This window comes from Embiotoca jacksoni, unplaced genomic scaffold, assembly GCF_022577435.1.
Source record: "Embiotoca jacksoni isolate LCO1_2020_lvr unplaced genomic scaffold, fEmbJac1.0.p SCAF_16, whole genome shotgun sequence".
In the NCBI taxonomy this organism is placed as follows: domain Eukaryota; kingdom Metazoa; phylum Chordata; class Actinopteri; family Embiotocidae; genus Embiotoca; species Embiotoca jacksoni.
Genome location: NW_027185296.1, coordinates 9,142,879 through 9,168,152, shown reverse-complemented (window position 1 = coordinate 9,168,152; position 25,274 = coordinate 9,142,879). Strand labels below are relative to the sequence as shown.

Genomic DNA, 25,274 nt, shown 5'->3' with positions numbered 1-25,274 from the left:
AGAACACTGGTCCAGCACTGAAAGATGCATTATGTTACTTTGATATGACCTTTATTTCTTGAACAAGTCTGTCCTTAATTCTTTAGTGAAACTCAAAGCAATAAAAGTCTGGGCAGGTGGGCATATTTGATGTCCTTTGATGTAATATTGATCTGTTTTAAAATCTGCAAAAGTTCAGTGTGTTAACACAAATGTGTAAATACAAATCGGAAACCTTCCAGTTCAAAATGCAAATTTTCTGACCTTCAATAAAGCTAAAAGAGTGTAAAAAAAAATGGATTACTTGCTCATAAACTCTCTTTAAACACTACTTCAAGGACATAAAACAGATTCGACGGACGAAGAGTCAAATTAAATTGGCTTGTTTTATTTGAATTTCACTGTTACATATGTAAACATGAATATTCTAAAATCACTAAGCATTCATTTGTGGGTTTATTTTATCATGTAAATGCTCTGTTGAAAAAAAAACAGATAAACATTGACTATGCTACTAATTTGTGTCTGTAATAAAAGCACAAACTTAATACTAGATTTCATTTAAACAGTTGATAAACATCTTCTGTTATAAATATTACCAAACAAGTAGTCACACATCAGTATTAATATAATACACGGTGCTCCTTCAGCAAAACAATAATCCAAAGAGAGAAATGTATTGTGTCAAGTACAGAGTGTGCACAGTCCTTACAGGGCACAACACGCAGTACGGTACGCTTTTGTCTGGACTCAGTGTGTTACAGGTGGAGCCGGCGGGCTCCGTGTTTCAGTCCTCACACACTGAGCACATGATGAACATGAAGTGAGGAAGAATTTACAGAGTCAGAACAATATTGCTGAGCCACACAGTCTCTTCAAAGTGCAACATTAAAAAGGTTTAGGGTTTATTTCTGCCAAGCTACTCTCTTATGGCACTTTATTTCCGACAGAGAACAGTGTTACAGTGCAGCTTCTGCCCCCACTGTGTTTCCATTTTTTCTAAAAGCTCGTCCCAAGTGGTTCAGTGTGTGCAATCAGTTAAAAATACAGTAGAGCAGTGATTCCCGACCAGGGTAGGTGGAGCCTGAGGCGGAGGAACATAGAGAGAAGATAATGGAGCTGTACTCCTTTGAAAACATACATATTACAATATGAGTAATGTCAGTGGTAATAACATTAGTTGTGTGTTTCTGTGAACTTTTAGTCTCCTCCGAATTGTATCCATTCGGTTTGAAATCAAGTCTAGAAGAGCCGCACGACAAACAGCAAAAAAGGCCAAATGAAGTGGACAAATAGTTAAAACAGTTAGCCAACATAAAATTAATTCATAAATAGTGACGAAGCAAAGAGAAACGGAAAAAGAGTTGAAACAATGTGGGAAAATGTCCGAAATAGCTAAATGTAGGCTAAAAGAATTTTACATGGCTAAATTAGTTACCTATAGGTGATGGATAAGTAATAAAACAGCAAAAAGTATGTATAAATGGTAGAAAAGTTAGTGAAATGTAATGGATAAATAAATGGTTGCAATAGTTAGCTAAAAGCAATAGATGGTTGCTGAAAGAATTCCACATGTCTAAAAGTATGGTTGAAATAGTTTGCTAAAAGTAACAGAAAAAATGAAATGGTCCAAGCAGCTAAAAGTATTAAATAAAGGGCTCAAACAGTTATTTAAAAGAACTGGATAAATGGTTGACATGCCCTGGTGCTGCTCAAAGTGGAAGCATTACAACTGCAAACATGAACCAAAATGTCCGAAACATTGACAACTGTATGAAAAACTGCTGGAATAATATGCACTCAGATAATAAGTAGTGTACTCAGATGAAGCTGACAGGTGGTGTTATTAAAGGGGTGCTTGAGTTCATCTCAGAGGGCGGTGACAGTACGTCAGGCGTAAATAGTTGGGAGCCATTGCACCAACATATCCAGAATGGCTTTTGTGTTCCTCGAGCTGCTGTAAAAATCACCTCCCTAAAAAATATTTACGGTTTATATATTAATTTTTCACAGCAGTTAAACTTCATATCGTGTTTTGGACGTATATCTTTAACTGATGAAACCAGCAGAACCCACTTGGAAGTTGCTCATGTGAAATATTTAAGTATAAAATGAGCAACAAATAGACTTCCTTGAATCCTGTTAGTGAGGGGAGTTATCAGAGAAGCACATCCTTCATATCAGCTGCAGATGTCCCTCGTCATTAACTGGATCCTTGAAGTTCCCTCAGCGCAGTGCAGAGTATCAATGTTAGAAGAGAATAAAATTCATCCATAAGGGTATTTGTTATAGCACTTTTACATAGATACATATTTCAGAAGATATTTTTTACTGATTTTTAAAAATAATTATAAGGTTTGTTCTATTTGACGTGACTGAAGGGTAAATTGTAGTTTTAACTGTATAATACTGGTTTATAATATGCAAATGATAATTTACACATATAGCGCATGAGCAGTCAGTGCCTACATGTTAGTGCGTGGTAATCTCAGAGTACAGTAACTGCAGTGCTTTGTTATCTCCCACAGAGGGCGATGTAGGTCAGGCTTTCTGTTAGTTTATGGCACCAAAGTTTCTAAAATGGCTGCATTTCATAAAGACATTAAAAACTACCCTTAAAAACAGCAGCGTGATCAGATCTAAGCCTTGAGATTGTCAGTGCCCACTCAGAGGAACTGCACATACTACAGCTATAGTTTAAGAACAAGACTGCACTGACTCGTAGTTGCACATTTGAGCATCTGTAACCAGCATGACAGAGCACATCCAAGGGCGAGATGTCTTGGACAGAGTTTACAATCCTGGGTGAGATGAACACAAGTTACTGACGTTACCAATCTCTATTCAAACAACTGATAAAACTTGATTTGTTTAGAATGCCTTAGATTAGTTTTAAGGAAATACTACGCAGTAAAATGTACTATATTTCTATATTTAATAGAAACAAAAATACTTACACTTAAAATCTACAGTTTATCTATCCATTTATATATATTTAATTTGTAATATATTTATTTTATAATACAAATTATAATCAGAATTACATACGTAGTAATATAAAGTCTATCAAACATGGAAGCTTTAAAAAAATTAAGACAAAAAAAGGCTTCTGGCCTGTTTGCAAGCAGTGTGTAAAACTGAAGGTTTGGTATTTGTGTGTGTGTGTGTGTGTGTGTGTGTGTGTGTGTGTGTGTGTGTGTGTGTGTTTAGCAGGTGTGCTGTCATACAACGGAGGTGTAGGAGCCACAGAGGGGTAACGGAGAAGTCTGACGTGGATGTGAGATGTGACTGAGATCACAGAGCCGTCTCTTTCAGGTCATTGAGGTTTGGCATTCGGGATCTGGACGGGCGTCCGAAGCCGTGCCCGTTCTGGCCTCCCTTGATGCTCATCTGCTCCGGGTAGGGGTTGCCCTCGGGGCGGCCCAGGGCGGACGAGTGCCAGCCGGAGTCCAGCTGTCCGGGCAGCGGGTACGCCGCCTGTCGGCTCTTGAGCTGGGGCGTGCTGACCCCTGAGAGACCCCGGCTCTCAGTGAAACCACCTTGAGCGGAGGCTGAATTAGGCAGCGGCTGGTAGCGCATGTCAGAGGGCGCGGTCTGGTTGGAGGATGAGGAGGAAAGGTGCAGGAGCTTGCGCAGTGACTTCAGTGGCTGACTCTGCAAGACACGAGACAGGTAATCAACATACTTAAATCAAACATTTCAAAACAACACGCATCAGGAAAATGGTTTTCTACATGGGACTCACTGGGGAATGTGAATCGGACAGCTTCTCAGGCGGCCAGTCCTTGTCTCGGTCTTGGTCCCGGTCTCTGCTCTTGTCACGGGTCCTGTGGCGGCTGCTCTGGTGACCCGAGGACCTGGAGGCCTTCTGGATAACTGTATCCACTCCTTCACTGGGAACCTGTCACACAGAAACACGCAGGTGTAATTCAACCCGTCTCAACTGACAATTCTCAAACTTGAAATAAAGATAGGTTCGCATAATGTTAAGGACAAAAAGAAACACAAAATGTGAAGAATTATTGTTTTTTCAGATTTTTTTTTTCCATTGCAGGTTTTCATCAGTTTAACAGAGTCCAACCAAAACCTTAAAATATGCTTCAGAAAACACGTTTGTGTGCTTCATGTTGTCCTTTACATTGGTGCATTCATCAAAGATGTAAATATTATTTAGGTAATACTTTTGTATTGATTTGTTTCAAGTGCAGTGAAGTCAGAAAAACTAAAAAGAACATGACATGCATCTGAAGAAAACCCCCGAGCATCTGCTGATCTGAGGAAGAGAAGAGACGACTCCTTCTATAAAGGTTTTAAAAAGGTTTTAATATTTTCAAACCGTCTACCGTTCATGCAAACGATTTTCCACCAGCTCAGTCTGACTGCCTTATTTCTCCTGTCCAGATTGCGTTTATATGTGCTCTGTCATCAGCAGTGATGCCCCCCCCCCTTCCCCAGACTCTGAACAAACGGTCATTTATAAATAGAAATGTGAAGAAATGTGAAGGGAAGAAAGCGTCTCAAACACCTGTTTCATGCTGAACCTTTGCTGCCACTGAGACGGCAGTCAGTTTAACATGTCAAAATGTGGTCTCGTTCATATTCAGCAAATATTTCTGTACCTCTTCTCCATCCCTCCCTCGTCTATACTCTGTTATCAAGTCGTGGGTTTAGATACACAGTTGATCAAATGCTTCTGTGTGACGTCAGTAAGCAGTAAAGCTTCGTGTGAGCGTAACCAGGCTCACAGACTCGCTAAAATCTCGTCTGCTTCAACCGAAGCCGGAGCGCTCTCGCTCGTACTCAGCTCAACCAGAGACATGCTGTTAGAGGGCTGTGGCTGAAATCACTGGCCACTGATCACAATCAGATGGACCAAACACAAAAATGCCACGCAGATCCATCCATTTATCTGGATAGTCTTTTAAATGACGAAGATTTTCTTTCATCTAAAACATCCAGGAGTAAAAGCCAATGAAAGATCTGTTATTTAAAGGTTGAAAATAGGAACTTTATAGCCTGGTAGGTGTTGCTTCACTGTATTTAAGAGTTGTACTGAAACTGTAGATGGATCTGGCTGGTTTGTGTTAGCAATTCAATCTCAAACACAAATTACTTCCATCATAAAATCATCAAAGAAACCAGGCTTAAGATGACACAACAAAAGAGTGCTGATTAACGGTGTTAATGCATGCGATGTTAGATGTGTGACACGGAGGCAGGAGGTGAGTAGGATAGTGTAAAACGGCATGTACCATGGGAGAGGACACTACAGGGAGGACTCTCACAGAGGAGCTATGCTTTATGTTATTCTTTGGGCTAAACAGAGGGAAAAGACATTTCTTGATGACAGGAGGCCTTCCTTCAGGGACTTCCATCTGTAATATAGAGGCACATGACTGGTGGCACAGGTAAACATGATGCACACGGTAGTAGCAGCAACAACAACAACAACAACAACAACAAATGGTTTTAAATTTCTCTCAAGGTTGACAATAAGGCAAAAGATTAAACATTTGAGAAGCAGCGGAGGAGCTACTGCATGTAGACAGACATCCAGACGTCCTCAGATGTTCTTAACACACAACTCACCATTTGGGATTTTTTCTTTTTCTTCTTTATTGCTCTGAAGAAACCCTGCTTCTCCTTTTCTTTGGATGGCTCAGAGGCATTCAACACCACTGTATCTGGGCCAGTCCTGAAAATAAAACCCAGCACTGAGCACGATGTCCCAGCTAAAAAGTTTTCACGAGGCCAGTGTGAAATTAAATTTGACAGGAAATTGTTTCAACAACAGCAACAGAGAGCGAACAAATTAGTATCGTCATCAAGGTAGCTGAGTCTCAGAGAGATGTTCTTCGGTGAACAAAGTACGCTATTTTTGGTTGTGGTTAGAAGATATAATTACCAGGGGTCGAACGCCGGCTGACGTTTGGAGTGATTTGTCAAACCGCTGCCGTCCCCGGACATGCCAGAGCCCCGGCTCTGACCCCGGCTGTCATGGAAGGAGTTGTCCGGCCGAGGAGACGGGACTGTTCAACAAACACAACAAATAGCTTCATTCACCGTTGATAAGCAGAGATATACAGTAAACAAATCGTAGCAATTGTATTGGGTCATAACCCACAAGCTCACATTTATTCAAAAGCATCATCAGTTATAATTTATGTCAGACAAGACTGGGAACTGTAACCAAGAAAAATCTAATGTTTTGTAAGTAATATGTTCGTAATGTATAAGGTATATATAGAATAAACAACATTTTAAACATGAATAAAAACAAGACAATATTTATTTGCTGCTGACTACTGAAAAAAAAAATCCAGAACCAAAAGGTTTTGTTTTTACATTAAAGCTACTGTATGTATATTTTAAAGTTCTCAGTTGTGCTGCCCCCTTTTGGTGACGTGAAAAACTGAGGCAGACAGCAACTCGACACCAAAACCTCACAGGGATCCTTTACATCCGTGATGCTGAGAGAACGATGAGAACTAATGAGAACGGACGGACTCGTTTTGCTACAAACCAGATCTTATGCCATCGGGCTCCGCTAACATATTTTCAGATATCATCATATTGTAGGTGCAATTTTTTATTGGCTATAAATCATGAAGTAACAACGAACATTTTTACAGTAACTTTTTGAGTAAATTTACATGGTCTCTTTTTACATAGTTTGTACACTAGAGAACGCTAACAAATTAGTTTTTTAACTGTAAAATATCTCAATCAGTACATGTCACTGTGTCACTCACACTTTTCAGCAATGCTAGAAATGTGTCTGTCAAGATGGCACTTCGTTCCAGACTAAAATGTCCCGACTATTCTCTGGGTTGTAATGAAATTACATTTATTTGTAGTCCTTTGGTGATCCCCTGACTTTGACTCTCGCAAAACGACAAGGAAACCTTTTTGATTTGGAGTGAAATGTCTCTTTTTTTTTGGTACACACATTTTAAAAATATATATCATGGATTGAAAGACACCATAATCATGTTTCTTCTCGTAGTAAATTGAGCAGGACATAAACTTAAAATACTTTTTTTTCATTTGCAGTAAACTTCAGTGAGGTTTCTTGATTAAATCTGAAATGAAGTCTTGACTTAAACAGTGCAGTGAAAGCCAGGAAGCCAGAGATATCACACACTGACTAAACCAACCTCTGTAGAAGCTGCCCACCCGCCTGGGCATGGATTCACTGTAGATGTTGCGGTTCTCTTTGGAAGAGCCCCCATCTTCTGCTTGCTGGTCATGATATAAGCCAACCTGAGTCACAACAGAAGAACTAATCATATATAAACCTGAGAGGTTAACTGCTTTGCATGCCTGTCTACCTTTATTTACTTGAAAGAAACAGAGAGAAACGGGGGTGTATTGATTTACGAGTGGTCGTTATAATAAAAAATAAAAATCTGTAGAGGCTATAAATGTATCCCAGAATCAAACTGAAATGTGCCGTGATGACAAGCTCGACCGTGCTATCATAAGTAATCACATTAGAGGGAAGCAAAGCACACAGAGAAAATGAAGAGGCATCTGATGCAGAGAGACAGAGAAAGAGAGAGCAGTTCATGACAGCAGTATCCACCCACATCCGCACTCTGGGAAGACTGGATGTGGGTGGGGAATGGTGGGTGCAGGCAGAATGTCGGACCTCGCTTTTTTGCCGCTGTGTGTGAAAAGATGCGCTGTTGTCCCTGGTGGAGTCCCTTATTGGGGGTCTGCTGTGGGTGACCTCAGTGGGTGCCTGTTCACTCTGTTAATGGAGAAATGATGAAGCATGAAGTGAGCTCAGCATTGCAGCACATACATACAGCTACACACACGGCCTATATACTATATGTGCATATACAGTATATATAAATGAGCAGGTAGCACAAATCACCATATACCACTCTTAGCGCATGTTCATAGAAGAAGCTGCAGTAATGTTAATTCTGCCTTTTCACTTCGTTACAAACCCGGGCTGAAAACCTAAACACACATCATTATATTTTCAGACACCACCAGAATAAATCCTGGCTGCATTGTTGGACAAACTGAGACTGAGGCAGCGTTATCCAACACAACCTGATGGAGGCATCTGATATGATTAGATCCTGAAGGCTTTCCTTCAGGTTGGAGAGCTTCGACGTGGGTGGATGACTGACCCTGCTCATGTCTTCTTCTCTGGACGAGCCCCCAGAGTGACGGGGCAGCGTGCGGTGCTGCAGCTGTGGCGACAGGAGCTGGAGGCTGCTGGCTCTGGTGGGCATTCCCTGCCCGACCGAAAGCCCCTCGTCCGCCCCGTGTGTCCTCTGGTGATCCCTCCGCACGTACATGGAGTGGCGGTGCGGCCGCTGCTGGGAGGAGAAGGGGCTGGTGTATCCTTGACCGTAAGACAGAGGGTCATGTGGGGCGGACAGAGAGTGACCGTGGCTCCTTTCGACGCCACCGTCCCCAGGATCCAGGGCGTCTGGTGACTTGGCCTCCTCTGAGGCCTTATGGCGGGTGGAGGAGCGCCTGTAGGACGAGTCCAGCGTGTTGCTCTCTCTTTCTGAGCGCATGCTTCCTCGTCCAGCTGCGCCGGGTCCCAGTCTTTCCACTCGGCGGGCTGACGGGCTGCTCGGAGCTGTGAGGTCGAGGCAGCTGGAGGGAAAGTAGCGAGATGTAGGCTCGTCTGCATAAAGATGTACATCATTTAGGTTCCCTACTGACTTGGCATCGCTAAGCGTGCCGTAGCTCTTGGACAAGTTCAGGTAGGCAAACTTGGAGGAGGAGGGCGTGGAGCTGTGGGACTCCATGTAGCTGTGTCGACTGTGTTTGTCCCCTGATTGAAGTGTGTTGGTCTTCCCTTCCACAAAAGAGTGGCGGTTCTGCTGGGAGCGGAAGTTGGATTTGAGGTACTTGGCTCCGGGGCCGTCGGATATCTTGGACCCCAAGTTCATGTCGAAGTCGCCTTTGCTCTTGGCATCACCTGATCCGAGCAGATGAGGCAGGTTGCTGCTGGCCAGGTCCATGTTGCAGGAGGTGGAGTGGTTGAAGATCTGCGGCTGGTAGTTTTTCGGATGCAGGGTGGGGCTGAGGTTGACGGCTGCAGACATGTTGCCGTTGAGAAAGCCGTCATTCGGGTGCAGGTCTTCGTGTCGGGGTAAGCTGGAGCACTCTCTGCTGCTGGAGCGGTGGCCTCCTGAGCTCTTTCCCCCGTGGCTCCTGAGCAAAATCAGAGAGAAAGGAAAAGATCAATACGCTGAGCATCAGACCGTCCATTTTACACAATAAACTGGAGGACATTGGCTGCGATAACCAAGTAGTTTGCTACTTATATGTCGGCACAAGTCACACTAGTTTAGGTGTAAAACAGGCAGAGCAGGGTTGGTGGGTGTGAGTATTGAGGGGAGTAGTTGTGGGACGGCAGGACTGCCGTTGAGTGATCCTGAGGGCCTAACGAGACGAAACACCAGTGAAGGGAGGTGCCCTCTTGATAACCTCAGTGAGATACCGCACGCTCTCACCGTGTTGCTGAGGCTTTGTCCTAGCTAGTCTTTTATTTGGGTGTACAACATGCATTGTGTTAGCATAGCATCCTGTGGATTAGGGATGCATTTCAAAGGTGAAGGCAGGTCGTAATACTGACTTTACAGAAAAAACACATGAATTTCATTTGTGCAAAAACTCACGTAATCACATGACACAAGTCACATTTTTATGGTGTAATGTAGATTCCCATGCAATATATTTTCTTTCATGTTGTAACATGCGGTAAACATGTGAAGCTCGTGTTTTTCTGTTAGGGAGTTGACCACCAAGGTATTATTCTGCATTGATATGGCATCTGTGTGTTTGTTAAAACTAGCTGAAGTTATTCCACAGTAACCATATGTAGTGGGCAGATATGGTCAGATGTGTTGTGGCACAGGGATCGATTTCAGGACCCTAATTCTTCCTAACATACAGTATGTAAATGTGAGCTTTTCCTGTATGCTGATGATTCAGCTTTGTTAGCAAAATCTAAATGCGTAGTTTTTTTTACATAGTCATATAATGTCAGCCCAGTCAAACTTAAGTGTTTGGTTAATGGACGATAGACTTATATAGTAAAGTTCCTCAAACCAGACTTCTAAATATCTGAAATAACTATTTAGGGTGCTTAAAAGATTGAAATATATCTGTTAGTTTTATGGTTCAAACATTGTGGAGAAGTCTAATGGTTGCCTGTTTTAGTTAGAAAAACAGCTATCAAACCATGCATCTCATTTCTATTATCATGGTCATTTTAGGCAACAACATGCCGGCTTATTCATTTTATAATAGAAGATATGTTTAATTTTTGATTATGATAAAAACATTGAAGTATAGGGCATTTTAAACCACTAAAACGGTGTGCTGTTTGTAGTAAAACCAAAAACAAACGAGACAGTCTGCAAAAATGTCACCATGTGGTTAAAAACAACTGGTCACATTTGCATAAAAAAAAACACACATTATCTTATGTATCTAAACAACAAGAAGACACTGAGAAGCTTAAACCACCTCTTGGCTCAGTGCTGACCTGCTGGGGGTAGTGTTGTCCCCGTGGTGAGGTTTTCTCTTGGAGGAGCGTACAGGTGTAGGTGTGGGTGGGCCGGGCCGCTCCACCAGCCGCAGGGTCTGGAAGGCGTGGTGGTTCAGGCTCTGCTCTGTGAGAAAGCGCTCCGTCGGGTTCAGCAGTAGCAGGCTCTACGGCACAAACACACAAAGGGAGCCCGTGAGTCCTCAAAACACCCCGAACATCCAGAACTCACAAACAAACTGAAACAGTCATGCTATCATGAGTCATCGCTATTATGATAAAAGTCAGGCTGCTGCTGCATTTAATTATGTCTTACTGTCACCAAACAATGTTGTGAAATATGATTTGTGACATTTGCTTTTTTTGTCCCCGAATAAATGTGTCTAATAACCCGTCTCCAAAAACTCTCATAAAAAGCTGAATCCTGAGTGAATGCACTCGAAATAAGATGGTTGGTGAACTCTGAGCGCAGCTTTGTTTTTATATAACTACAATTTATAGTGGCAGCCACATTTTGTCTTCTCGTCTTTAGGACAGCAACAGAAGACGGACAGTAACTCTCTGCAGGCCTCACAGCTTTTCATTAGCCAACATATTTTGTTAAATTAACGTCTAAACCTCATCTTAAGAAAGCCTTTTTGGTAATGAGAGAGATGCTTGTCCTTGCTGAAGTCAGCCCTGAGATGACATTATGTTAGCGGTGAGTCATTATCTGCTCAGAAAAGCGCATGTGCACAAGCACAACCCACATTCTTGACATGGAGCTCCTGTTTACAGTGCAGACACAGCAATAACAGCAGTGCTGGAACCAGGATATGAGCTGAGAGATGCTGAAGCAGTGAAGAGGCATCATGCAGTCACGACGTAAACACCATGATAATGATGCAATTATCAGATGAGTACTTGATGAAAAGCGATTGTTGCAGGGTGCTTTTATGTAGCCTGGTGCGAAACAGAACCCAATGTCACTGCGTGAATATATGGTTCTGGGGATGCTCCATAGAGAATCATTTGCAGACATGTCTTCCTACTGGGCGTATACCTCTGGTTAATTTGAACTAATCAAGAAACCAATGTTTTCTTTTCCTGAGCACAGCGTGTTTTAAAAGCTGATTTTAATGAACGCCACCAGTGTGACGAGGTGCTGAGTATTTATTCTGCGCTGAGCATTCAGTGTTTTTTTCTGATCACCAAGAGTTGCCCTCGTCATTGTCAACAGCCGTCCAATCACAGTGAAGGAGGGGTGGGACAAACGCGGTTAACCACCGATACTGAACGCTGATTGGTCCGCCCTTCAGAATGGCTGTGCTAACACTAATACGGGCCGAGTACCCAGACGGTTATTCACAGAGAAGAACACTGAAGCTCGGCACAGCCAGGCTAGCTTTTATAATACGTTGTGAGCAGAAATGAACAGAAACTGATGAAAGGTAAAGAGAGCAGTAATCAAGCTTGGCCGGATCCTCACCTTCAGCAGGTCGAGCAGGGCTCCGCCAATGATTCCCAGGTATCTTCGCTCCAGGGTTTGGGGGTGGTTCACAGCAGGAAACTAAAGTATTACAAAAGCAGAGGATATTAATAGAGTCAGAAATATCCATGAGAAATGACTGAATGATCACAACTTCATCAAGACCAGCAGAGAAAAGAAATGGCCAAAGATGACTTTCATTTTAAGGTCATTCCCTGCGTAATAAGTGACCAATCAAAGAAGCGGCGATGATCCACAAAATGATTTTGAAGGTTTTTGTGACCACAGCTGAGAAATGATGTGATAGTTATCACATTCCATATTTTAAGATGAAAAAGTTATGGTTGGCCTTTGATTTATTTATTGATTGATTGTATAGAAATACACTGTATTTCAATATAGTGGCTAAAGTGGGCTTTTGAGATACCTGAGTAAGAAATCCTGCCTTCACAGAAAAAAACACAAGTTTCGCATGTTTTCCACATGCTTTCCACATGGGAATCATTTGATCACATTTATGACACATGTTATGACACATGTTGCAACATATGATAACATGTGAAGGTCATGATAACATGATAACATGACCTTCACACGACACCATGAAAATGTTCCAAAAACCACATGTATGTGCAAAAATCAACTTTCACATGTCACCTGTGTATGTTATCACAAGTTTTTTTTCAAAGGAAAACTTTGCATTTTAGTGTCACTGCTATTTTGGCAATATACAGTCACCGGCCACTTTATTAGGTACACCTGTTCAATTGCTAGTTAACGCAAATATCTACTCAGCCAATCACGTGTTAGCAACTCAATGCATTTAGGCATATAGACACGGTCAAGACAACCTGCTGAAGTTCAAACTGAGCATCACAATAGGGAGAAAGGTGATTTAGGTGACTTTGAACGTTGCATGGTTGTTGGTGCCAGACGGGCTGGTCTGAGTATTTCACAAACTGCTGATCTACTGGGATTTTCACGCACAGCCATCTCTAGGTTTACAGAGAACGGCCCGAAAAAGAGAAAATATCCAGTGAGCAGCAGTTCTCTGGGCGAAAATGCCTCGTTGACGCCAGAGGTCAGAGGTCAGAGGTCAGAGGTCAGAGGAGAACGGCCAGACTGGTTCGAGATGATTAAGGCAACAGTAACTCAAATAAACTCTCGTTACAACGGAGTTATGCAGAAGACCGTCTCTGAACGCACAACACATGGATGCTTGAAGCAGACGGGCTCCAGCAGCAGAAGACCACCGGGCGCCTCCTGTCAGCTAACAACAGGAAACTGAGGATACAATTCGCACGTGCTCACCAACATTGGACAATAGAAGACTGGAAAAACGTTGCCTGGTCTGATGAGTCTTGATTTCTGCTGCGACATTCAGATGGTCGGGTCAGAATTTGGCGTAAACAACATGAAAGCAAGGACCCGTCCTGCCTTGTATCAGCGGTTCAGGCTGGTGGTGGTGGTGTAATGGTGTGGGGGATATTTTCTTGCCACACTTTGGGCCCCTTTGTACCAATTGAGCATCGTTGAAACGCCACAGCCTATCTGAGTATTGTTGCTGACCGTGTCCATCCCTTTATGACCACAGTGGACCGTCTTCTGATGGATACTTCCAGCAGGATAACGCGCCATGTCACAAAGCTCCATTCAGCTCAAACTGGTTTCTTGAACGTGACAATGAGTTCACTGGACTCCAACAGCCTCCACAGTCACCACATCTCCATCCAATAGAAGCTTTGGGATGTGGTGGAACTGGAGATTCGCATCATGGCTGTGCAGCCGACAAATCTGCAGCAGCTGCTTGATGCTATCATGTCAATATGGACCAAAGTCTCTGAGGAATGTTTCCAGCACCTTGTTGAATCTATGACACCAAGAATTAAGGCAGTTCTGAAGGCAAAAGGGGATCCAACCCGGTACTAGCAAGGTGTACCTAATAAAGTGGCCGGTGAGTGTATATCTTCTATGTTGTCGGTTGTGACTGGTTTGACTAGTATATCACTTGGTGTCTGTTACTGTATGATGGCGACCATATTAGTTACTCTTCTGGGAATCTATAAATCCTATCTAATGTTGTGTGGACAGTGTGTATGCAAGTCTGATGATGCTCCTGTAAAATACTCCAGAAATGGCGCCAGTCAAGACAATGACCACTTCTGCTGTTACTTTTCAGATGCTTCTACTCCTAAAATTACATTGTGTTTACCCGGAGCACTGCTGCATGGGATTTCATTTTGATCGAATCTTTCTTCCGACTATTGTGAATTTGCCCCACCCCAAAAAAAAGCATGTCCAGAAGCTGTTCTTTTTACATCACACATTTCCAAGTGTTACAGAAAGCACACCGTAGGAGGCTAACGGGATAAAGCAACCATCAAACATCCTGTGTTCACTCACAAGTCTTGTGTGGTTTCTCGCCGGTCTGACTGCATATTTCCATCAAACACCGCTCTCTTTGCTTATTATCCTCTCTGCTGATCAGTTTAGTTTGTCGGCTCTTTACTCATTTAAATTACGAGTGCAGAAATGTTGTGGATTTTTTTTTCTTTTTCCTTAAGTGAGTCCTAACAATTGCAGGCATGCAATGTTTTTTTTTAATCAACATCACTGTCAAATATATGCCTGTCTTAAAGGAGAGAGCATTTTACTATAGAAAAACAACGTAGGTATTAATAAGCTGGATTTCAGAAGAAAAAAAAAAAACAGCGTCTATATTACGAAATTTTCCTGCCAAAATTAATCCATTTTTACACCCACGAAAAAAAGCTGAATTATAAAGAAGGAGTCTAATCAGTGGGTATTTCTCTGTCAGGCAGTTTTACAAACTAATTATTATGTCCTGAGATGTGGGTAGGGAGGAAAGGGGAAGGACGACCAAGGTCTGTTGCGCCATCAGCCTGCCACAGAAGACTTATCACAGCCTTCCTTCACAGTGCATACAGGAGACATGATACACGATGACTCATTGTGATCCAATCAGTCACGGCACAGCAAACTCAGCCAGAAAAAAACAGAAAGAAAAGAAAACAAGCACAGAGTGAAAAGACTTAGCAGGGAGAGAAAATAAATAAGGGAAGAAGAGAAAGAGGAGGAGGCAGAAAGAGACAGTGAAGAGGAGAGAGAAGATCCACGACAGAAGAAATACAGTGAGAAGTGCAGCGTGGAGGGAGGGCTAGCACAGCGAGGGTGGGGGCAAAGAGTTACCCTGAGCCCGTGGAAGCGAGGGTTGTTATAGAAGAGCTTCATCTGCTCTGGTGGCAGAGGTCCCAGGACTTTCTGGATGGTAAAGAGCTGGTCAATCTCACTCTCCCCTGGAAACAGCGGCTGCCCGTCACTCAGCTCTCCCAGGATGCAGCCCACCGACCACATGTCCACGGCCTTCCCGTAAGGAGCCCTGGGACCACACGTGTAAAGAGGATGCTGATGAAAGCCAGGCATAAGAACAGCTAATAAAAAGGTATGACAGTCTAGAGATTAGGTTCCTGGGCAAAGCTTAAAAAAAAAAAAAAAAATAGCGGGTGTACCCAAGGAGGAGCTCTGGAGAGCGGTACCATCTAGTGGCCACATACTCGGTGTAATTGGCATCAGTCCCCTCAGAGAGATTACGTGCAAAGCCTGGCAAGAGAAGACAGAGGAAGCAATATCGTATAATGAGGAGCTTTTTGATACGCTCTGCATGCTGAGAAATCTAAAAACGACAGCAGCCGGGTGACTCTCTGGATGCTTACTATACTTCAGAGGTGTTTGTCACAAACTAGTTGAGTTAAGTAAGAGCTGCACTGATAAAGGAGAGATGATGAGCCCTCTGAGAATACAGTGGACTGCTAAGAGTATACAGAAGCTACATTAACACAGGACATTGTCGAACACACATCCAGAGATAAAGACTTTATTTAAACAAGCTATTACAAATTTGAATTATTTCTTATAAACCTAAAGCAAATTTACAAAGTTAGTGTCCTAGACATAGATGAGAAGATCAATACCTCTCATTCCTGTATGTTAGGCAGTCAGGCGTCAGCAGGGAAGCTGTTAGCTAAGCGAGCAGAAATACCTATAACAACGAGATATATAATAGACAACTAGTCTGGCTCTGTTCAGAGCTTAAAAAAACATCTACCTCTCAAATATGATGAAGTACTAGGGCCACGTTTAAGAAACAAAAATAAGAGGACGATTTTGTATTTATTTTATATTTAGAGAATAAAATTAAAATGTTGAGAATAAACTGACATTTCAAGATTAAAGTTACACTTTATAGAATAAATCAAACTACTAGCTTTAGCGTGTATATGCTAAAGCTAGTACAAAATGTGTTTCAGCGCTAAAAGAGAAAACAAATTCTTGTTTCTAAGATTTACCCTGAAGTACAATTTCACCAGCTCATCTAATGAGGCCTTTTGTAGACGCATACATAAAACATAACACTCCAAAAAACTAAATTTGTTGTCTTTATACTTACATTTTCATTTAAATTAAACAATTAAAATGTCAAATGTTATTTACCGAAGTTCCAAAGGTATAAAAATGGAAAACGAAGCGGGTCTGCCCTGTTTTCTGTGTGTAAAGTTCAGCTAATCAACTGAAAAGAAATAAAAGTATTTACCCCTTCACTCCTGGACGTTGTTTACCATATATCCAGAACTAAATTAGTACATATGTATATAAAACAACCATTATAACTGTCATTAATATTTAGATACAAATATTTTTTCTAATTCTGAGGAACAACAATAAGTTACAAATATGGCAAACTGTATCATTATCAAATAGTTTTCAAGGAATAGTTCAGCATTTCGGGAAATAGGCTTATTTGCTGTCTTGCTAAGAGTTACATAATATCACTATAATCTATGTTAAAACATCTGTCTAGTAGCACCTAATATATATATATATATATATATATATATATATATATATGTAAAAAACAGGTTTATGAAGCTTTAGAGGTGCTGGGAAGCTACCTCCTGGTTGCCGCTTTATAATTAGCGTACAGACATGACCATCGGTTCAATCTTCTTATCTAACTCTCAGCAAGACAGCAAGCAGGTCTGCTTACCTGCTTGCTGTCTTGCTGAGAGTTTCAGGAAGAAAACGCTGAAATTCACTTTTGTGATCCATTTATACAGCTCTTAGTGTGAGCTTTTCATTTCCCATTGGGTCATTCCTCAAAGCTGCTTGCCGTCGCCCACAATCAAAACAGCATACAATGTAAACGCCAGCGCAGTAAGACACAGTCCCAAATGTAAACCTTCACAGCAGAGTCTGTTTGGCCTAAGTCTGTACTCTCAATGCCTTTGGCTGACACAGAGCAAACAGCAGGTCTTCCGTCTCTCACTCCAGATTGCCTGCATGATGGCGGCTATGCAATGTTTTACGTTTCCTCCTGTTTTGTCGTAGTGCCGACAGACTGAATCAAAGCGTGATTAGGCTCTGGTTTCCCAACACGTTTCGTTAATTGAGATGAGAGAAGAATGCACAGCGGCAGAGAGGGATGCACACAGAGCTTTATAACCGGATGAAGCCTGCCTGCTGCACTCCTGAAGCACTGGTTTCAGCCAAATATAGTCGCTGTCGAAAATACTCCTTTTACATCACAGCTTTGACTGTTTGTCCACCTTTCTCAGAGTGTGAGGATTTGATAGAGGTGCTCACCGAAGTCACATAACTTGAGGACGTCATCTGAGCTGATGAGAAGGTTTTCTGGCTTTATGTCTGAGGAAGAAGAACACAGATGGAGAGTGAGCTGGTGAGGGGGCATCATCATTACATCATCACTACCATCCATTTCTGCCACCGCACGTTCATCTGTCTCATTGAGCTGACTATTATTTATCTTCATAAAAACAGCAACTGAAGAATAAGAGAAATCAAATTCTATCAGCAAAAATGCACAGATTGCAAAGAAAAACCATAACGCATCCACCAAATCCCCTGATAATATTGTCATATGTGTGCCCGGGTATACTATAGGCCATTTGGACGCCTGCTCTGTTGCTCTTAATGTGCCAAAAGCTCACAAGGGCCATCTGGTCCCCTGCTCTGCTGCCACTGATTCACCAAAAGATCTTCTTGTGAACAATAACTGTAGGTTGTAATGCATCAGAAAACCTTTAAAACCTGCACGTCGTTAAAGAAAAATGTTTTGATTTTACAATATAAGTATGCAGGACTAGTTCTAGGTGTTTCTAAAATGATGTACAGATGGAGCAGAATAAATGCTGCACTTTGTGGATGCTGCATGAGCTCAAGGCTGGAGACAGACTTTGTTTAAATTACATGTTTGCGTGCGTACGATGACAGACTTGCGTCCTCAGAAATGAACACAACACGTACACAATATGCAAATACATGAGCGTTAAGGCGGTGTAGGGGCAGTATGGAGATGCAACAGGGTCACGGACCTGCAGAACTAAACGGAACGTTACGTTAAAATTGCTGGAAATACGGAGTGTGGACGGAGTTTTGTCCCCCTGTAATCTAAGAATCTCAGAAAGTAGTGACCCCCTCGATTGTTGCCATGTTTATTGCTCACATCAGGCAAATCCAGATGTTCTAATGGTATCCAATTGAGCACAGACACGTCCAAAAGACGTCAGTTTCACGTCTTTGCAAAAGTTCAAATGACTCCACTGAGGAGCATCTGGTGGATGACCAAACAAGATCCAACTCAGACGTTCCGATATCGAACCTGTCCTGGACGTACCCCAGATGTACAAAAGTGGGTCTGGACTGACCAACGTTTTACAGAAATGATCTGAACGTCTCCATGATGTCGTGTGTTTGCTGGGATCCTTGATTCTGCGGTGGAGTAGGTAGGTAGGTATTTACTTTATTAATCCCTACTGAGTACTGAGGCAAGTATGTGAGCAATGACGTTTACAATGCAAACAGTTGTTGTGACGCGAACGAGTGGTTCAATAGCGAGTACTGTATATCCCCAGCCTTCGAGGGTCTCTTCTCTTCCTCACTAACATGGTCTTTCAGTGTTTTGATAATGTGTTATAAAAAATATAGAACTTACCTCGGTGAACAATGTCGTGCTTATGGCACCAGTGAATTGCTTTGATTAACTGGAAGATGTAGCTTCGCGCTTTCTCCGTCGGCACACCGTTGGGCAACTCCTCAAGCAGCTCGAGCATATTCTGAAAGAGAAAAAGAAAAACACAACCAAAACAAATCAAGATGACACCAGGCCAGGTGACGAATAGCAAAAGAGTCGGTGTAGACCTCATGTCTGTAGAGAAAGCTTACCTTCTCCACATACTCAAAAACGAGATAGAGCTTCCCCCTTCTGCGGAAGGCCTCTTTCAACTCGACAATATTCTCCTGCTTGAGGGTGCGGAGCATCTTAAGCTCCCGTAGCGTTGTTTCTTTAACCTCCTCATTTTCTACATGGACGTGAGACAGACAGGAAATCCGAATCACACTGAGCTTCCATGTACAGAAGTGATGAATATGGGATGCAGTCCAACAGAAATAAAAGGGATGGACGGCTTGACAGTAAAGTGTTCTCCGACGAGGACTCCTCATTGGAGACGAGAGCACTCTTACCTTCGCTGTCCTTGAATTTCTTAATGGCCACAATTTCATTGGTCTCCTGTAATAAAAACACAGCGGGGAGTGAAAAATTATTCCTGCTTTTAATGGCAAGTGTCTATATGTCATGCAGACCAGTATCTCGCCAAAGCGTGTAATACACCCGTCAATCCACTAGAGGATGCGTGTCAGTGTCACGTTTGGCCTCTGCTAGAGAAGAAGAGTAATAAACGCCAAGTAGGGAGGAGGTCGAGGGCGGTTGGATGAAACAAAAACAGGACTTTCACCTGGACAGGTAGTAATAGGGTCCGTGAAATAGCAAAAGTCCCTGTGGATTTCATTTAGGTAACAAAAGGAAGATACATTCATAACTTAACATACTGAACTGGCGTACACCTAAAGCAAGTTACTTTTCCTGCCGAGTCAAGGCAAAGCGTGACGCTGACACGGTATCCTCTAGTGGACTGACAGGTGAATTACACATTTCGGCATGATATTGGATTGTATCATAACAACAGGAAAACCCAACTACAAAGATGACTGACAACATGTGTACTGTGAATGATTACTAAGCCCAACTTTTGTCTATTTGTTGCTTCTTTTTATGAAATACTGTTTAGTTTGACCTTTTCAGGCTTTTTTTTTTAATTATTAAACATCTGACGTAGAGAAGCAAACATTTGTCAATTAGTCAACTGACAGAAGAATTAATTGGCAATTGACTAATTGGTAATTTTTTAAGCAAAAATGCCAAAGATTTGATAGTTATTACACTCCATTTAGGACTCGTCTTGTTGTCACATCACAGTAAATGGAAAACATTGGGTTTGAAGAAATTAAAGATTGTGGGAAGCAAGGATGGACGTATCATATATTCTCTGATGATTTAAAGGCGATAAATCTATAAGAGAAATAAAACTGATGATGAAAATCATTTTTTGTTGAAGCTCTAGTGTGATGGGATGATCACACACTCCGTAAGAAGTGTAGCAAGTAGACTTTGCTTTATGAACGAAACTTTGCTTTATACTGAGGGTCACTAGCATACAAACACTAGGTGAATGATTCACTGCAGACATGTAGGACAAACAGAAACGTTTCTAATTCATGAAAAATTCTGCAGAAAAAAAATCCTTGTCATTTGTTTAAAGATAGGTGTGACATACAAAACCTAAAAATACATACAAAGATTTTCACAACCAATCGCCACTGAGTTGTCGTTTTCCAGAAACACTTCTCATCGTGCCTCCATGAAGTTCTCTGTGAGCGACGCCCCACCACTAGCCCCGTTTCTCGACATGTCCTAGTTAGGCCCGGTATTTCTGCCTACGGCTCAGAGCTGTGCTCTAGTTTCCGCCCCCCCTCCCCTCAGAAAGCCAGAGGCAGCATCGCACCACTCCAACATGGATCATAGTGAACGGTGAGCCCTCCTCCCAGCAGCACTGAAAAATATAAGATGACTCACAGCAGGGTCAGCTTCACATGCATCACTGTACTGTCCACTGTCCAGTGAGCCCGAGTGAACGGACATGATGAGCAGCTCAGTGCAGACTAAATAACCCGTTTTATGTCTGGACCTTGTTCACTACTGAAGAAATAAGACCTGATTCGTATCCACAGTGCATTATAAGAGATCAGGATCAGACACCTTGAATATCATTGGCTTTAATTGTATGTATTGCATTTAACTGTATAATTATGTACGTCTGCGCACAGTTACCAGTACCTGCAGCACTGCATGATGGTACACTGAGCTGAAATAATATTCACAATACTGTCATTGTATTTGAAAAAAAACATCTGACTATTTAAGTGAGTGGCAAAACTTCCCCCATGAAACGTGGAGTCAAGACATCTCAGTTAAAACCCGATTGATACTGAAGTTTTTGAGATATCGATATTAGGAAGTAAAAATAAATTCTGATATCGATATATTGGCAGAATTGTGGTTATTAAAAAATTGTGACAAATATATGGAGGGAGGATATTTTACCATTTAACAGCAAACTTTATTGACATCAGTGCACTGAAACAGTGAACTTTACTGGTTTTGTAAATATATATAACTTTGAATAAATAAAAAAAATAGAACAATTACTAATTTACCTCAAGCATAAATTATGCTTTATGTTGTGTAAAAACAGGTTTTGATTTCTTACCATCTCAGCCACTATTATTTACCAACAAAGAACGTTGCATTCAACTGAATGAAAGCCAGATCAGATGTTTACATGCAACAGTGTCTATTGGAGTATTACAGGTAGCAAACCCAGGTTTTACAAATCTGGGATGAAACCTTGCCACGGTTTTAAAATTAGGATAAAATGTTCACATGCGCAACACATAACCAGGCAGCATTCGCCAGCTCAAGCAACAGCGCTGCAAATATCCTGTCTGCAGGCTTCAGCGTGCAGCGACCGTATCATCCCATCGCGGTCTTCAGGCAGGAGATTGCTTCCTTGCAGGTTCGAATGTGCTACTTCCACAACTTGATGGACATTTATAAATTTAAAAGAAGAGAAAATACTTGTTAAAACATTGGTTTAGTTATTAGAGTTGTGTTGAGTGTTGATTTTTTACAGCCCAATTGTTGTTCCTGCTTTACCAGTGGCATTGTTATGAACAGGCTGATCATGTGTCCCGCTTTGTGTGGGACTGCGCAGCATTTTTATTCCTTTTTCTGCGCCCGACATATTGACATAATGTCCTGCATTTTTGTTGGCTTCTCTAAAATCGGACTTTTATCCGATGGCTGTGGAGATAGCAGGGAGGGCTGTCATCACGGGGCTGTGACTGATGTCAATCAAACTGTGCTCGTGGGTCAAGTGCAGGTTAGTCTGTCCCCGCTGCGCCCGACGTGGAAAATAGCAAATCCAAAAATCACAAGCTATGCTAATTTCGTCAGACTATGATGGAAACTACCTCGAAGAAGGAGATGCAACTACAACAAAGACTGGAAACCAACTAGGTGAAGCCGTTGGAAGGTGATTCTCAGAACCTTTTTTGCCTTTTTTGTCAAACTTAATGACAAACGCAGGAGAGAATAGGACCTAAAGCGACACTATATGTGAGTCTCACAAGAGACGTGTGGCTCAAAAAGAGATGCTTCCATCTATGTATACATCCCTACTGAAACCAAAAGGTGACTGGCAGACAGATAAGGTAACAGCAGATGAAATAACCAGTGTTTACCACACTGTGCACCACTCCCAGTTGTACAGGTCAGCAGACTGCTCGTAAGCTGGAACCCGTCATTTAGCACAGTGGTTCTTACCAGGCTTCCTGCACCAGAGCCTTCAGTCTTCTCAGGGATCCACGTAAGTTCTTGGAGTGGAGCACGAGTTTCAAGACATTAATAGAACGGCGATGCACAAATCCAGCAGACAGGTTTTTCTACCTGCAGAAGTTCATCAGTGGTGAGGCACGATATGTATTAGAAGGAAGCATCTATAGAAACGATGACGAGGCACTAAATGCCCGTTACGGCCACCCTTTTCGAAATCCTTCGTGCATTTAGAGAAAAACTGAATAACTGGCCAAAGATGAGCTGAAGAGAGTCAGTTAAACTGAGACAATTCAGTCATTTTCTGATAGCCTGCAGCAATGTCATGCCACACATCAGAGGGCTTCAGGTTTTACATGACTGTAAAGGGAATCAAAAAAAGACTCCCTGACTAGGTGACCTCCTGCTGGAATCGTCACGTCACAAAGTAGTTGAGACAGTCAGAGGAATACCCTCATTTCAATGAGTTTGCAGGAATTGTATGCAATACTACAACTTCCATTCAAGCCTCGAAGGCTACTGAAGAAAAGCCGAATAAAAAGCACCTGAAAAGCTGATGCGTTCATCTCAAGTGTGAAAGCATCTGATAAAACGGAGGAAAACATAATGCTGCAGGAAAAGCTCAAAAGATTCAAGCAGATCTAAGAAAGTAAACTCCTCATCTTCAGACCTTGTCACATGCATGTGCTGTGGAGAAAGCCACTTCATCCACAAATGCCAGACGTTCACTAATAAGCCTTTAGAAGAAAAGAGAAGGTTCATATTTGACAATGACCTGTGCTTTGGCTGCCTGAGGAGAGGACACAATTCAAGAGACTGCAAGAACAAAGCAACTTATGGCATCTGTAAGAAACATCATCCAACACCACGTCATGAAGACCGTCCATCTGCTGCTGCAGACTCATCTCCTTCTCACGCTATACAAGCAGATGAAAACACATCTCTCTCTTGCAGTGTAGACAGAGGAGATGGGGGGAGGACATCCATGAAAGTGCCTGTATGGATTCCTTCAACCACCACACCTGAAACAGAGACCTTAGTGCGTGCTCCTCGACAAGTCCTTATAGGAGGTGATGGAGAGCCATATGCTGCCAAACCCGACCGAGGTTGGACCATTGTTGGCAGCTCGTCGCTGCTCGTAAAGTCAACAGAAGTGACAGGTCTGCGTCATCGTGTATCAGTCAAGAAACTTCCACGAGTGACATCGGCCACTTTCATCAGAGTCCTAGAAGCAGACTTAAAATCTAATCCAGGGGAAAAGAGCTTATCACAAGATGATATACAGTTTCAGCAATTTCTGAATGAACGAACGCATCAGAATACGGATGGACATCTAGAAATGCAATTCTCCATTAAGAAACACCAACAACTGCCAGAAGGTATGCGTCTGCTTCGGGTGACGCTGAAGCACATGATCTTGACAAAAATCCCAACTTCTTGTGGGAAAGAGACATTACCGTAACAAACTCAACTCCAGAGCTTCTGGTCGGTGATTCTGAAGTCATAATGACACAAGTACTACAGACAGAGGTAGTAAAAGAGGACCGTTTTTTGGAGGGCTTTAAGAGGATCTCAAAATGGCAAAAAGCACTGAATGTTGTTGCTCGGATCCAGCGACCTGCAAAGAGAGTCAAAATAACACAACCCATAAATGTCAAAGACAGAAGAAAGGCCAGCCTGGTGCTTGTGAAACTGGCACAAGAGGATGCTTTTAAAGAGGAAATACAAATACTGAGTCATGACAAATTGCCACATAGTTGTTGTCCTCAGGGTGGGAGAGCGATTAAAGAACGCTTCCTTACCCCTTGATTTGAAACATCCAGTAATCCTACCCAGAGATGGTGTAATCACACATGCCTCAAGCAATGTGTGACATATGCAGGAGAGCTCACAAGCCAAACGACACAAAGGATGGCAGATCTACTGGCGAACCGTGTTGATTCCTAGCCACCATTCTCTTACTATGGGATGGATTGCTTTGGACCATTTCACACTAAGCAAGCTTGTAGAGACTGTAAGAGACATGGTCTAATATTCACCTGTCTGTCCTCAAGGGCAATCCATGTGGATTGTTGGAAGATCTAACAACTGACGCTTTCATAAATGCTTTGAGATGTTTTATAGCAATCCAGGGAGCTGTACGATAAATCAAATCGATCGAGGGATGATGTTGGGGCAAAAAGTAAACTGACAAAAGCCTTGAAGGAAGTAGACAAAGACATTACCTGCTTACCTCGCTGAAAAACAATGTGACTTCACAATGAACGTAGAAAGCGGAGAAAGCCGGTAAGTAACAGATAAGTAGATAAGGCCATTGTAGCATGCATGTGCTACCGTGGGGTTCCTGAGTTCGTTGGAAATGCCTTTTTTATTTCCCCTTCACCCCACACCAATGTTCTCTGTGTCGGCGCTCTCCTGCCTTGCCTCCGAGCGCCCGTTCCGTCTCGGTCTCACCCCCTCTCTCCTCTCCA

At 42.3% G+C, this 25,274-nt stretch overlaps 1 protein-coding gene across 4 annotated transcripts in view; it reads right to left on the bottom strand.

The window, feature by feature from the left end:
• Nucleotides 1–346: 346 nt before the first annotated feature.
• Nucleotides 347–25,274, bottom strand: part of LOC138198956 (cyclin-dependent kinase-like 5) — a 54,692-nt gene continuing 29,764 nt past the window's right edge. For 2 of the 4 annotated variants that reach the window (XM_069150765.1, XM_069150767.1), the window contains exons 4-19: nucleotides 19,536–19,581; nucleotides 19,236–19,372; nucleotides 19,006–19,126; nucleotides 17,637–17,696; nucleotides 15,506–15,596; nucleotides 15,186–15,375; nucleotides 11,976–12,056; nucleotides 10,508–10,674; nucleotides 8,127–9,168; nucleotides 7,631–7,732; nucleotides 7,137–7,242; nucleotides 5,885–6,008; nucleotides 5,569–5,674; nucleotides 5,232–5,354; nucleotides 3,725–3,880; nucleotides 347–3,633 (exon numbers count right to left, since the gene is read on the bottom strand). In XM_069150765.1, the coding sequence (XP_069006866.1) occupies nucleotides 3,274–3,633; nucleotides 3,725–3,880; nucleotides 5,232–5,354; nucleotides 5,569–5,674; nucleotides 5,885–6,008; nucleotides 7,137–7,242; nucleotides 7,631–7,732; nucleotides 8,127–9,168; nucleotides 10,508–10,674; nucleotides 11,976–12,056; nucleotides 15,186–15,375; nucleotides 15,506–15,596; nucleotides 17,637–17,696; nucleotides 19,006–19,126; nucleotides 19,236–19,372; nucleotides 19,536–19,581 (3,012 nt within the window). In that variant the 3' untranslated portion in view covers nucleotides 347–3,273. The remainder of the gene's footprint in view (nucleotides 3,634–3,724; nucleotides 3,881–5,231; nucleotides 5,355–5,568; nucleotides 5,675–5,884; nucleotides 6,009–7,136; nucleotides 7,243–7,630; nucleotides 7,733–8,126; nucleotides 9,169–10,507; nucleotides 10,675–11,975; nucleotides 12,057–15,185; nucleotides 15,376–15,505; nucleotides 15,597–17,636; nucleotides 17,697–19,005; nucleotides 19,127–19,235; nucleotides 19,373–19,535; nucleotides 19,582–25,274) is intronic. The other 2 variants (XM_069150769.1, XM_069150768.1) reach the window with 2 other exon arrangements.